This window comes from Pan troglodytes, chromosome 1, assembly GCF_028858775.2.
Source record: "Pan troglodytes isolate AG18354 chromosome 1, NHGRI_mPanTro3-v2.0_pri, whole genome shotgun sequence".
NCBI classification, from domain to species: domain Eukaryota; kingdom Metazoa; phylum Chordata; class Mammalia; order Primates; family Hominidae; genus Pan; species Pan troglodytes.
This window is the reverse complement of record NC_072398.2, coordinates 228,009,117-228,023,156: the sequence shown is the minus strand read 5'-3', so window position 1 is coordinate 228,023,156 and position 14,040 is coordinate 228,009,117. Positions and strand designations below refer to the sequence as shown.

At 54.4% G+C, this 14,040-nt stretch overlaps 1 protein-coding gene across 1 annotated transcript in view; it reads left to right on the top strand.

The window, feature by feature from the left end:
• LOC134809435 (uncharacterized) overlaps window positions 1–4,572 on the top strand; it is an 82,803-nt gene extending 78,231 nt beyond the window's left edge. Inside the window, exon 3 of the mRNA XM_063805580.1 lies at window positions 2,138–4,572. Within this exon, the coding sequence (XP_063661650.1) occupies window positions 2,138–2,230 (93 nt within the window). The 3' untranslated portion in view covers window positions 2,231–4,572. The remainder of the gene's footprint in view (window positions 1–2,137) is intronic.
• Window positions 4,573–14,040: the final 9,468 nt, after the last annotated feature.

Here is a 14,040-nt window from a genome sequence, read left to right as displayed (position 1 = left end):
TATGGGAAATTTGAATTTTCCTCTGGTTTCTTTCGGTGTCACTTTGGTTATTTAAAAAAAAAAAAAAATCAGCCAGGCACGGTGGCTCATGCCTGTAATCCCAGCACTTTAAGAGGCTGAGGCGGGCAGATCACGAGGTCAGGAGATCAAGGCCATCCTGGCTAACACGATGAAACCCCATCTCTACTAAAAATACAAAAAATTAGCTGGGCGTGGTGGCGGGAGCCTGTAATCCCAGCTACTCGGAGGAGGCTGAGGCAGGAGAATGGCGTGAACCCAGGAGGCGGAGCTTGCAGTGAGCGGAGATCCTGCCACTGCACTCCAGCCTGGGCGACAGTGCAAGACTCCGTATCAAAAAAAAAAAAAAAAAAAATTCACTGGGCATGGTAGTTCACTCCTGTAATCCCAGCACTTTGGGAGGCTGAGGTGGGCGGATCATTTGAGGTCAGGAGTTTGAAACCAGCCTGGGCAACATGGTGAAACGCTGTCTCTACTAAAAATACAAAAATCAGCTGGGCATGGTGGCTCGCATCCATAATCCCAGCTACTTGGGAGGTTAAGGCAGGAAGATCCCTTGAGCCAGGGAGGTGGAGGCTGTGGTGAGCTGAGATTGTGCCACTGCACTCCAGCCTGGGTGACAGAGTGAGACCCTGTCTCAAAAAAAAAAAAAAAAAAAAGAAAAAAATCAATAAATATACACATTTAAAAGTATGTTTGTTCTCAGGCCCGCTTCATCTCTTCCCGATGACTGTTTAATCCCTGCCCTCCAACCCCAACTCAAGACCTCTCAAGTTCGTTTCCCATGTGGTTGCTGGCCTCATCTTTTTAACACACAGTGTGAAAATGGCCTACGCCACAAACACTGCTGCTCACTTCCCGCTACCCTCAGGGGAACCCCCACTCTGCAGAACCTGGTATTCAGTGCCTGTCACTACCCTACCTCCTTTTCAGCTGTTTTCTGGCAGATTCTCTATGTTCCAGTCCCCAGGCTCAGCCCCTCTAAAGACCTCTTGCTCTTTTATGCACCTCCATATTTGTCCATTCTGCCTCCTCTTCCTGGAATGTTAAGCTTCATATCTTTCTTCTTGGCAACACCTACTCATCCTTCAAAACCCTTTTCAAATGCCCCCACTGTAAGAATATCCTTTCTGGTTTAAGCCCTAGGGCTCTCAGGATGTAGTCCCAAATTCTTTGCATGATTCCCCCATCCTCATCTCTCACCCTCCTGACCCTTCCTTGTCAGCCCCCACCCAGCTCTGTTCCACACGCTGAACTTCTCTAGCAGGTGCCCAGCGCACCATGCCTCATGTACAGGCTGTTCCTCCCTGCCTGGAGTCCTCCTCTCTCCCCACCCCGTGGACTCCCCAGGCACCTCCTTGCCTGCCTAACTCCTACCCTTCAGTTTTAGCCTAAGGATCCTGCCCCTGGGAAACCTCCCCTGAATCCCCGCTTGGCTTAAGGGTCTCTCGCCTGGTTCCTGCAACCACCCCCATCCTGCTGTGTTCACCATGTGGGACCACAGCTTTCTGTTGACTTGTCTGTTCCTCCGCCAGAGTCCAGGTGAGCTCTGAGGGTCACGGCTGTCTTTGGATGGGGACGGACAGGATGAGGATGACAAAGACTTGCTTGCATGGCCCAGGCTCCCTCTGAACCCCTGAAGGCATCTGTACTGGCTCCCTGTCTCTCTTCCTGCAGCCCACTGAGGCACTGATGGTTCTCTCTCCCACTGGACAGAGCTTGCCCACAGTCAGGGACCCACCTGATTTGACTTCACCCAGGAAATGAGATGGAGAGTCCACACCCAGCTTGAAACCAGTTCAGACACCCAGGTGCCTGCCACCAGAAGCTCCCAGTTCATGAAAGGCTGCAGGGATGGTGCCCGCAGCAGGGCTGCACACCCCTGGCTTCCTAGCCAGGCACAGGAGGGGACAAGGTGCAGAGGGAAGGAGGGGCACTGAATCTCCAGGCTGCGGTGTGGACGGGGCCTGTTGGGAGGGCGCAGCAGCCACAGCCCTGGGGGCAGGGGTTTCAGTGAGTGCAGCCTGCCATCCCCCATGCCTGTGCGGCCTGAAAGTGCACCCAGAGCTGGGGTTGATCCAGAGCTCCTCGTTTGCAAAAGGACTTTTTTTTTTTCCAGCAGGACCTGGAGACTCAGGGATGGGATGATGCCCTTGGAAGCCATGAATATGCACCTTGGAATATCTGGAAGATCCAGGAAGATCCCAGCTGAGCCCTCTGCCAGTGTTTGCTGGGGAAGGAGCCTGGGTTTGCAGTCTCTTGGTCCCAGCTGCTGTTGGTCTTGTTCTGTGGCCATGGGCAAAATGACCGTCATCTCCAACCTCAGCATCCTCTTCCGTGGAGGGGCCAATGACCACACCCAAAGGTGATTCTCTCTGCATTGTTCTCTCTCGACTTTCTTTTTTTTTTTTTTTTTTTGAGATGGAGTCTCGCTCTGTCACCCAGGCTGGAATGCAGTGGCACAATCTCGGCTCACTACAGCCTGTGCCTCCCGGGTTCAAGCAATTCTCCTGCCTCAGCCTCCTGAGTAGCTGGGACTACAGGTGCGTGCCACCACACCCAGTTAATTTTTTTTTGTGTGTTTTTAGTAGAGATGGGGTTTCACCGTGTTAGCCAGGATGGTCTTGATCTACTGACCTCATGATCCACCCACCTTGGCCTCCCAAAGTGCTGGGATTACAGGCATGAACCACCGCTCCTGGCATTCTCTCTCGACTTTCAACACCACTCCAATCCCAGCCTGAGGAAAGGCAGGGCTGAGAAGTGCGGCGGGGCTGTGTGCTCAGCCGGCTTTCAGCTCATCCCGGGAGTGCACGATGGTGCCTTGCTCACTCAAATAATTCAAAGATGAAGCCAGTTGGAAGTAATTGTTTAGATTAAACTCCATTACCCTTAATAAATAATTGACCTGTCAGATGTACAGCACTTACAAAGGAGCCTGCTCTTCTGCTCAGAATGAATGTGCTCGGAACCAGGGTTTACCATGCGGTTCCAGGCAGCTTCCCCACACCACTAATTACATTCAGACAGATGAGGCTTCCTAGAGGCGGGATGTGTGCTTGCAGGTGGAGCTGACCTCATCTGGCTATTGTTTCTGAGCAGGTTCGAGTGGCAGAAGGGAGAGGCTTCCCTGGGGGTTGTGGCCAAAAGACCTTCCCCAGGAGCAGGGAGTCCCTTCCCCGTCATCACACAGGCTGCAGGAGCTCTTGGTTCAGCTGCCAGTTGTCTGTGACTCAGAGGGCAGAGGGTAGAGGTGAAGGGCTCAACACCCCCCAGCTCACCCTCTCCATGCCCGATAAGCTCTCTGTGCTCTTATAACTCATTGATGCTGGACAGCTGCCCAGACACACTCAGATACTGAAGCTGTCCCGTGGGCTTCCTTAGCGGAGGTGGGATTTGGCTTGTAGGTGACCTATGCCGGGAGCCTGCCCTGAGAGTGAGGTGAGCTGTCTAGAGTCACAGTGCCCACCATGGCCTTGATGGCAGGTGGCCTCCTACCCAGTGCCACTACTGGCCTGCTGTCTGCCTCACCAGGCCCAGGTCATCACCAGTGACTCGGCCTGGTGGCTGGGATGGTTCAGGGAGGGAAGTGGCACCGTGTGTACGAGGCACAGAGCAAAGGTTCAGTGAGAAAGTGGAGGCTGACCCAAGCCTCTCCCCAACCCATGGAGGTAGCATCTCAGGAATGGCTGCTGGCAACTGCCGTGCCCTCGGCCAGGCTACAGAAGCCGGCTGGCTGGACCCTAGCTTCTGTGGGTAACTCCCTTGGAGCCATGGGGGAATCGTTCCAGGTCCCGACCCAGAGTTTGGTGGAGCCGGTGGTCAGCCCTGCCTCCTGTTTCTCTCCCTGTCCCCCACTGTGTGCAAACAGCACCCATGGCAGGTGTGGTCTGCATGTCTGTGTCCCCCCAAAACTCATAGGTTGAAATCCTAACCCCCAGGGTGATGGGATTAGGAGGCGGGGCCTTTGGGGAGTGATGAGGCCGTAGGGATGGAGCCTCATGAATGGAATGAGTGCCCTTATAAGAAGAGGTGCTAGAGCGCTGCCTGGCCCCTTCCGCCAGTGAGGACACAGTGAGAAGGCACCGTCTGCAAGTCAGGATGGGAGTGACATGGTTTGGCTCTGTGTCTCCACCCAAATCTTGTCTCAAATTGTCATCCCCATGTGTCGAGGAAGGGGCCTGGTGGAAGGTGATTGGATCATGGGGGTGGTTCCCCCATGCTGTTCTCATGATAGCGAGTGAGTTCTCAGGAGATCTGATTGTTTAAAAGTGTGGCACTTCCCCCTTTGCTCTCTCTCTCCTGCCGCCATGTGAGACATGCCTTGCTTCCCCTTCCCCTTCCACCATGATTGTAAGTTTCCTGAGGCCTCCCTAGGCATGCAGAACTGTGAGTCAATTAAACTTCTTTCCTTTATAAATTACCCTATCTTTATAGCAGTGTGAGAATGGACTAATACAGGGGCCCCTCACTAGGAGCTGAATCTGCCGGCACCTTGATCTTGAACTTCCAGCCTCCAGACTGTGGAAATAAATGTCCGTTGTTTGCAAGCCTCCCCGTCTGTGGTGTTCCTCCATAGCAGCTTGAATGTACTGAAAGGGCAGGGGTGGTGAGGGCTCGTTTTGCCTCCGGGGATCAGGACAGGCCAAGATTGTCCCATGGCCCTACCAGGCAGGACGTCTCTCTCTTCCCTGCGTCCGGACCCACAGGCCTGTCAGCCCTGGTGCATGCACTGGGGGCACAGAGATCTCTTCAGGAGGGGACACCCCATGTTCCTGGGAAAGCAGAAGGAGGCACCTGCATCTTGCTGGGCAAACATTGTGCTCAGAGATTTGCTTGTCAGAAACACTTTAGGTTAGTACCTGTCAGTGCTTTAGGGGCTGATGGTGACTTGCATATGTAGATGAGACAGTGCCATACTAAGTAATTTCACATACATCACTTCATTTGAATTTCACGACTCCTTGCCATGAGAACAACAATGATTATTTAGAAATTAGAGTATTTAATAACAGCAGCAATGAGATGACAATGACAATGATGGTGATGATGTGTGTCATGATGAACTGCGTGGAAGCCCTGTGCCAGGGGCACTATCGTCTGCACCTTGGAGGCGAAGTGACTGAAGGCAGTAGAGGAGAGGGCCTGCCCAAGGCCTCAGGGCCCAGGGCTGCCTTCCCACTGTCTTCATGGTGCAGGGGCAGCCCTCGTCCATCCTCACCATGACTGGCATACTGTAAAGTTAGGGCACCCCTGGACCCTGACAGCCCAGCCCTGTAGGGGCTGCCCTCACCGGCTCCCCTCCTACCAGGACAGGTGCACTGGGCAGGGAGGCACTCATTCCTACCTTCCACCAGCAGAAACAAACAAAGCAGCGGGTGAATGATCTGTGGCCCACTCCGCATAAATCAGGTGCATAATGTAGCTGCCCGGGCTTCTATACTGCAACATTCGCAAGGCAATTAGCTTGAAAACTGAATTGATGTACATTGATTTTTTTAATAAAGTTATTGTAATATATTCACTCGTTAGAATCTGGAGCTGAAAATAGACATTTTGTTTCTGATGACAGGCCCGTCCCTATAAATCACTGGGGATGGTAGAAACAACTCCTCATTCCACATCATCATTTCCTATTAGAACTGACATGTCCATCTCGGGCGATTTTTCATCTCCTATGTGAGGGATGGACACATTCCAGGCCCCTTGAGGCTTTTCTGAAGAAGACGAGGCTGTGGGTGATCGGCCTGGGAGGTAGGGCCTGGAGATGGGGAAGCTGTCGGTGGTCACAGCCAGTCCCTCATGGCTCCTGGGGCCGAACTGTTGGGTTCCTTACCCTGGGCAGGGTCAGAGCACAGTCGAGATGGGAGGAGGGAAAGGTGATGTTCTGAGGCCCCCATGGAGTGGGAACACCCAGACATATGTCTCGATCCCAGAACCACAGATGCTGGAAAAGTGAGAGAGCTCCCAAACTAGCTAGATGCTGCAGCCTGGAGGGCCCCGGTAGCCTCCCAGGAGAGCATCGTTGAGCCAGCTGTTGCAGCGTCCGCTCTGCTCTGCCTTCAGGCAACCCTGCTGGGTGGAAATGCCTTCCACATGTCGAGCTACAGTTGGGTGTCCCTTTCTGCTTTTCAGTGGTGACCAGGGGAGGCCAAAGATTCTTCTAGAATCACCCACTTGGTGCCAAGCCCACATGGGTGTCCTGCTCCAGCCTGTTTTATAGAGAGCCCTTGGGGTTTCTGTGGAAGCTCGGGCTTCTCCAGCAAGTCCGAGGCTCCAGGCAGGTGACTGTTCTGTCCTGGGGTGGAACTGCCACCACCTTCCTGGACAGTGGAGGGACTCACCGAGAAGGTGTGGCTCTGAATTTGGGGGCACCCAGCAAGTTCCCGTGTGTCCCGCCCACGCGGCAGTTGGGCCTGATTGACCTCTCTGAGGGAACATGGGGGCCAGTGGGGAGGAAAGTTCTGGACTAAGGAACCCAACACCCGCCAGGGTCCTCCCCCCGAAGCTTCAGAGATTCGGTGCTGCAGAACGGAGCACAAAGCCAGTCCGTGAGCGCTCACCTGTGGAGACACATCGAGGTCATCAGACATCCCCAAAGGGTTGTTGTCCCCAACTAAGAACCCATTTGACAGGTGTGTGGCCTGGCTCAGTTTCCCCAGATGCAGCGCTAGTGGTGAAGTTTTGCCAAACAAAATTCGTTAAACTTCACTTTCAGGGTGTACTGGGGGTGGGCGTGGAGGGAGGAGGGGGAGGGCGGGTTGTGGTCCCCGTGTCTGTGCGCCTTGGCTCATTGCTCCCCAACACTGACAGCCCCTCACCCCATTGTCGGATCTGCCCAGGGCTTCTAAGCCGGGGAGCACCCCTCACCTTCATGTCGGGACTCATGCCGCCCACCTGTGGACCCCTTCTTGGCCTCCAGGCCCCTCCCACATGTGGTCGTGGGTGGTGAGAAGGCGCCTCTGGCTGCAGTTGTGGTTCGGGGCCTCTGTTCCCCGGATGGCTCTTTTCCAGGGCAGTCACCACCTTGCTCTGGTTAGAGGCTGGATGGGAAGAAGGGCTGGTGGGGCTGAGGGGAGGCTGGCCCTGTCTTTTTGCCTCAGAGCTGGGCAGCAACTCCCACATGAGTATTTAGGGGAAATGCTGGTCCCTTGCAGAGAAGCACTCAGCACTCAGGGCTGGTTTCTGGACTCATGGGCCCTGGGGAGGGGCCAGGGGCCTGGTGATGGAGCCAAGCAGCTCCTGGAGACCTAGAAATGTCCCTGGGGAAGTGTCAAGTGGGCCGGGAGCTCAGGTGGTCTCGTGTCTAGGATGGGGACCTGCCTTGCAGCTGTGTGGATGGGGGGGTTCAGGGTGCCCCACCCTTCTAAACCTCTCAGGTTCAAGTGCATCGTCAGGCATGTGGTAACAGCTCCGATGCTGAGCAGCTGCCCTCGCCAAGTATCCCTTCCTGCAGTTTGAGATGACAGCAATGCCCCGGGAGAGACCCCATCCTCAGCACCAGGGCTGTCCATGTTCAGGGAGCCTGGGGGCGCTGGCCAGGGTCTGCCAGCAGGGCCACCAAATCCCCACCCTCGTGAAGACCCCGACCCTAGCGGAATGTGACCTGTGCTAACACCCAGGCAGCCCACGCTACCTCCCGCTCAGCTCTGGAGCCTCTCACGTCACGGACTTGGCAGCTGAGAACAACACGTAAATAATGCTGTAAAGACACATGCACACGTATGTTTATTGCGGCACTATTCACAATAGCAAAGACTTGGAACCAACCCAAATATCCAACAATGATAGACTGGATTAAGAAAATGTGGCAAATATACACCATGGAATACTATGCAGCCATAAAAAATGATGAGTTCGTGTCCTTTGTAGGGACATGGATGAAACTGGAAATCATCATTCTCAGTAAACTATCGCAAGAACAAAAAACCAAACACCGCATATTCTCACTCATAGGTGGGAATTGAACAATGAGATCACATGGACACAGGAAGGGGAATATCACACTCTGGAGACTGTGGTGGGGTGGGTGGAGCGGGGAGCGATAGCATTGGGAGATATACCTAACGCTAGATGACGAGTTAGTGGGTGCAGCGCACCAGCGTGGCACATGTATACATATGTAACTAACCTGCACATTGTGCACATGTACCCAAAAACTTAAAGTATAATAATAATAAAAAAAGAAGTAAACTAAAAAAAAAAAAATAATAAAAGCCAGCGCCTGCCGGGTAGAGAAGGGAAGGGTGAAATCAGAGATGGGGATGGGCGCTCCAGCACCCTCGGACCACGGCCAGGCCCTGCAAGCCATCCCTTCCTCTCTTTCCTGTTTCCCTTTCAGATCAAAGCCCTTCCTGGGAGAGAGAATCAGCCAAAGAGGAACGTTGAAAAATGAAAGGGGGAGGCGGGAGAGGGGTGGAGGCTTAGCACCTTTCGAGCACAGAGGCTGCTGGCGAAGGGGGAGAGGGTGTCCTTAAGAAGTGGCCAGAGGTGGGGCTGCCGTGGGGCAGGATTCGCTCTCTCTCCTTCCAGGTCTCCATGCCCCTCTCGCAGGCCTGCGGGTCACAGTGATGTTAAGAGCAAAAAAACCTGTTGCGCCTCCCGGCCGGTATGGACAGGGTTTGAAGGAAGAGGGAACTCTTGAACCTGACGCTGCTGCTGATTGACCTGAGAGGGAGCTGAGTTTTCCAGGAAAAAGGAGGCGAGATGGGCAGGGTCGGAGTAAGTCCAGTTAAGGAACCCAAAGGAGGCTCTGGGCTTGGCCTGCAGAAGGATTGGCCATAAGTGCGAGCAGGAGTTGGGGGGCATCGGGGCAGACCCCAAGGTTGCTGGTGGTCCTGACACTCCCATCTGTTTCCACGAAGACCCTTGGACTTGCTGGGAGAGTCCCGGGGAGAGTCGAACTCCCAGTGCTCTAGGACACAGGCCCTCCTGAAACCACACCTAAACCTAAACTCTGGCTTTGGACCGAGGTCAGGGGAGCAGCTGGGCCCAGCAGGCGACATCTTCCAGCCTTTGGGACATGCAGGCTTTTGCCAACATATTGGACTTTGTGTGCCTCCTCACGGTGGTGAGTGGAATCACGGACTCCAAAGATGTCCCCATCCAAGTTCCAGGACCTGGGCATATGTGGCCTTCCATGGCAAAGGGGCTGAGCAGATGTGCGGAAGGACCCTGAGATGGGAGAGCGTGCTGGGTCACCCGGTGGGCCTGGTGCAATCCCACGAGCCCTTAAAGGCAGAGAACCCTTCCCAGCGTGGTCAGCAGAGGAGGCATGGTAGGGGGCAGAGGCTGGGCGTGAACGTTGCAGGTGGAGGAGGGGCCACCAGCTCAGGAACACAGGCGGCCTCTAGAAGCTGGAAGAGGCAGGGACGTGGATTGTCCCCTGGAGCCTCCGGAAGGAACACAGCCCTGCAGACCCGCTGACTTCAGCCTTTAAGACTCTTCTCAAACTTCTGCCCTCCCTGACTGTAGGATAGTACATGTGTGTTGTTTGAAACCACTACATTTGTGATAATTTCCTACAGCTGCCACTGGGAACAGCCACTGGCTGATTCATTCTTTCATCCACTCATCCACTCATGCACCCGGACCCGCAGACTGTGCCCCGCCCTGTGCTGTGAGCACCCCGCACCGCAGGACCCAGCCGGCACCGAGACAGGAGGACGGGACTTGAAAGGAGTGAGCGAGGCATCTCCAGGGCTGGGCCTGGAGCCTCGTCCTGCGTAAGATGAGGGCCTTGCGGCCTCTTCTTGCGCCAGCCCTGCCCCCAGGAGCTGCCTCTGTGTCTCCCCTGTGTGGCCTGGCCTCTTGCCACCTGCCGCTGTCTCAGAAAATAGGCTGGGTGCTTTCTGGAGGCCATAATGACAGCTCATGGTGCAGGAGCAGCTTCCCAGTGTTGCTGCTTCACACCGGGTGTGACACACGTGCTGAGGAGCCCCTCATTAGCAATGACAACCACAAAAACAAGGTGGACGGGGCACTGCGCAGTCATCCTCCTCTTACCCCTCACGGGGCCCCACAAATTATGGGTTGTGCTGCCCCCACCGCCAGGGTGACATGGAGGAGCAAACCCTGCATTGGCTCTGGGAACGTTGAGGCGGAGGCTCAGGCTGGAGGCTGGCACCTGCATTTTCATTACAGCAAAATCAGTATCCAGAGGTGGGAACCAGGGTTGGAGGGATGGGTCAGGGGCATAGCGGGCCATCCTGAGCTCCTTGACCCAGCACAGAAGCTGACTAGGAAGAGACCCTGGGGCCAGCGGCACAAACACCAGCTCAATGTCAGACCTGATCCGAGTTGGTTTCCACAGTCAGCCACTGCTGCTGAGGGCAGGCCTGAATGACCGGTGGCGGCAGAGACAGCAGGATCTGGGGAAACGCCTGACAGAGAGGGCCCTGAGACCCTGGTTCTGGGGGGCGGTGTCTCTGAGGTGCCTTCCTGGAGTGGCTCAGGCTGAGAGAGGCCGAGCTCTCTCTGTCTCAGTCCATCTCTCTCCCCCCATCTGTCCCTCGCTCTCTCTGTTTCTCTCTGCCCATCTCTTTCTCCCCATCTGTCCCTCTCTCTGTTTCTCTCTCTGTCTCTGTCCCTCTGTCTCCGTCCATCTCTTTCTCCTCATCTGTCCTCGCCACTGCCCCCTACCCACTGTCTCTCCTCCTCCCTCTTCCCATCCCTCCCTCCACTGTGTGGACCAGCATGGGTGGAGCAGCAGGCTTCTCCGCTCAGCATACACTCTGCCCACAGCGGCCGCTGGACACAGCCTTTGGGGCTGTGGCTGGCAGAAGTCCGTGGTCTTGCTTTTTTTCTGACTTTTCGTCCCCGCAGTTGTTCCTGTGGAGGTTGGAGGCCGACCCACTGTGGACTTCAACTTGGCAGAGGTCCCACGAGACAGTGCCTTCCGGGAAGCCCAAGGAAGTGGCAACTTGGGATGTTCTCTGGTGTCCTGGGGGACATGTGTGGTGAGGGCCGTCCTCCTCTCCCCTGGCCTCACACCTGGGCGAGGCTTGGTCCCAATGCTCATTCTGTGACCTTTGTGAATGTCGCCGTGGCTTGATGCCTGGTGGGGAAAGCTGGGACCACCCCAGGGGTTTCTGTGAAGGCTGAATGAGACTTGAACGCAGGTAGGGGCTCACCAGGGGCCTGGCCCACAGTGGCTGTGCCTCCGACTCTGGCGCTGGCTCTGGTCACTCGCTGTGGCTGCTCCGGCAGTAGCTTAGCGGATCCTCCATTCCTCCGGGCAGAGCTGGGCTCAGGCTGTCTTGCCTCCCAGGGCAGCCTCGGCCTCTGGCCTTCCTGTGGCCCGTCCATGGTCAGCTGTGGCAGGGCCCACGTTCAGCCTATGGAGGAGGAAAGGGCTCGGCCGTGGCTGTGCTTCAGGACCTGCTCCTGCAGCCCCGTGCCCTGCTGAGCCCCTCCTTTGTCCCCAGAGGGCTCGGCGCACCCTGCGCACACCCAGGACTGGCCACTGGGCCAGCTGCTGCCGCCAGAGTCTTCCCTGGTTGTTGAGGATGAACAGCCACAGGAACCCCTTGCGTTTGGCAGCACTTTCACGTTCTCAAAGCCACACCAGAATGGCCCTCCAAGACACTGAGCAGGCATCATTATTGTGCCCATTCATCAGATGGAAAAACAGAGGTCCATGGCGGTGTGTAGTCACACAGACAGTGACTGCAGGAGGGGCCAGCCCGGGTCTCCCCACGCCTAAACCAGGGAGCCCTAAGAAGGAGTGAAGAAGGCATGAGAGGAAGGGGTCAGTGGTGGTCCCTGACCTGGGAAGGTGCCCCTGGGTCGGGCTGGGCTGGACCTCCTGCCCATAGCCCCAGAAAGCCACCCTCAGGGCCTGGTATTCCCCCAGGGACAACCGGGTCAGTGACAGTTCTCTGGCTGAAGCAAAGAAACCAACCTTAGCTGAGAAAATGAAGAAAGGGGAGGGGGCAGAACTTACCGCTGGGACAACATGAGAAGCCTTGGGGTGGAAGGGGCCGCCAGAAGACCAGGCCCCAGAAAGAAAGGGGCCCAGAATTCTGTGGGTTCAGGCAGCAGCCTCCCCAGGGGCTCCAGCTTGAGGCATCCTCTGCAGGAACCCAAAATCCTGGGCAGGAATCAGGCTAGCTGCGTCCCCACTCCTCGACAACCTGGGTACAGGTGTGCACTTGGCAGAAATGGAGGGGTCAGTTCCTCAAGAGGAGGATGGGGGGATCACTGCCTGAGGGGGGACTCGGGTGCTGCTCAGAGAAAACAGGCACAGACCCTCCCAGTAATTCTGGGCACACTCACACTCACACACTCACTTATTCACTCACACTAGCTCACTCACTCACATTTAGTCATTCACTCACAGTCACTCGCTCACACACACACTTGCTCAGTCACTCACACTCATTCACTCACACACACTCGCTCACTCACTCACTTATTGACACACACTCGCTCAGTCACTCACACTCACAGTCACTCATTCGCTCACACATTCACTCATTCACTCACACACTCACACTCAGTCACACACTCGCTCATTCATTCACTCATACATTCACTCACACTTGCTCAGTCACTCATTCACACTCAGTCACTCACAGTCATTCACACACATTTACTCACACACTCACACTCAGTCACAGTCGCTCATTCATTCACTCATACTCACACTCATTCACTCACACACTTGCTCACTCATTCACTCACACACTCATTCACTCACACACTTGCTCAGTCACTCATTCGCACTCAGTCACTCACAGTCACTCACTCATTCACTCACACACACTCATTTACTCACACACTCACACTCACTCATTCACTCACACACGCTCATTCATTCACTCATACACTCACTCACTCACAGTCACTCTTCCTCCCCACTCACACTCACACTTACACTCACTTATTCACTCACTCACACTAGCTCACTCACATTTAGTCATTCACTCAGTCACTCGCTCACTCACACTCATACACACTTACACATTCACTCACACACTCGCTCACTCATTCACTCACTTATTGACACACACACTCAGTCACTCACATTCAGTCACTCATTCACTCACACTCACAGTCACTCATTCACACTCACCCACTCACACACACATGCTCACTCATTCACTCACTCATACACTCATTCACTCACACACTTGCTCACTCATTCACACACTCACTCATTCACTCACACTCATTTACTCACACACTCAGTCACACACACTCGCTCATTCATTCACTCATACTCACACTCATTCACTCACACACTTGCTCACTCAGTCACTCACAGTCACTCATTCACTCACTCATTTACTCACACACCCTCACTCATTCAGTCACACACACTCGCTCACTCATTCATTCACTCATACACTCATTCATTCACTCATACACTCATTCACTCACACCGTTGCTCACTCATTCACTCATTCATACTCACACTCATTCACTTACACACTTGCTCAGTCACTCATTCACACTGTCACTCACTCATTCACTCACACTCATTTACTCACACACTCACACTCATTCACTCACACACACTCACTCATTCATTCACTCATACTCACACTCATTCACTCACTTGCTCACTCAAAGTCACTCATTCACTCACACACATACTCGCTCTGTCACTCATTCACTCACACTCATCCACTCACTCATTCACTCACACACACTCATTCACTCACACGCTCACACTTGCTCACTCATTCACTCACACATTCACTCACTCACACACTCATTCACTCACTTATTCACTCACTCACTCGCTCATTCACTCACACACATTCACTCACACTTGCTCATTCACTCACTCACTCACAGTCACACACTCACTCATTCACTTGCTCAGTCACTCATTCACATACACTTGCTCATCACTCACACAGTCACTGATTCATTCACTCACTTATTCACTCACACACACATTCGCTCAGTCACTCACACACTTGCTCAGTCATTCGTTCACTCACACTCACAGTCACTCATTCACTCACTCACTTATTCACTCACTCACTCACACTCCCACACTTGCTCAGTCAC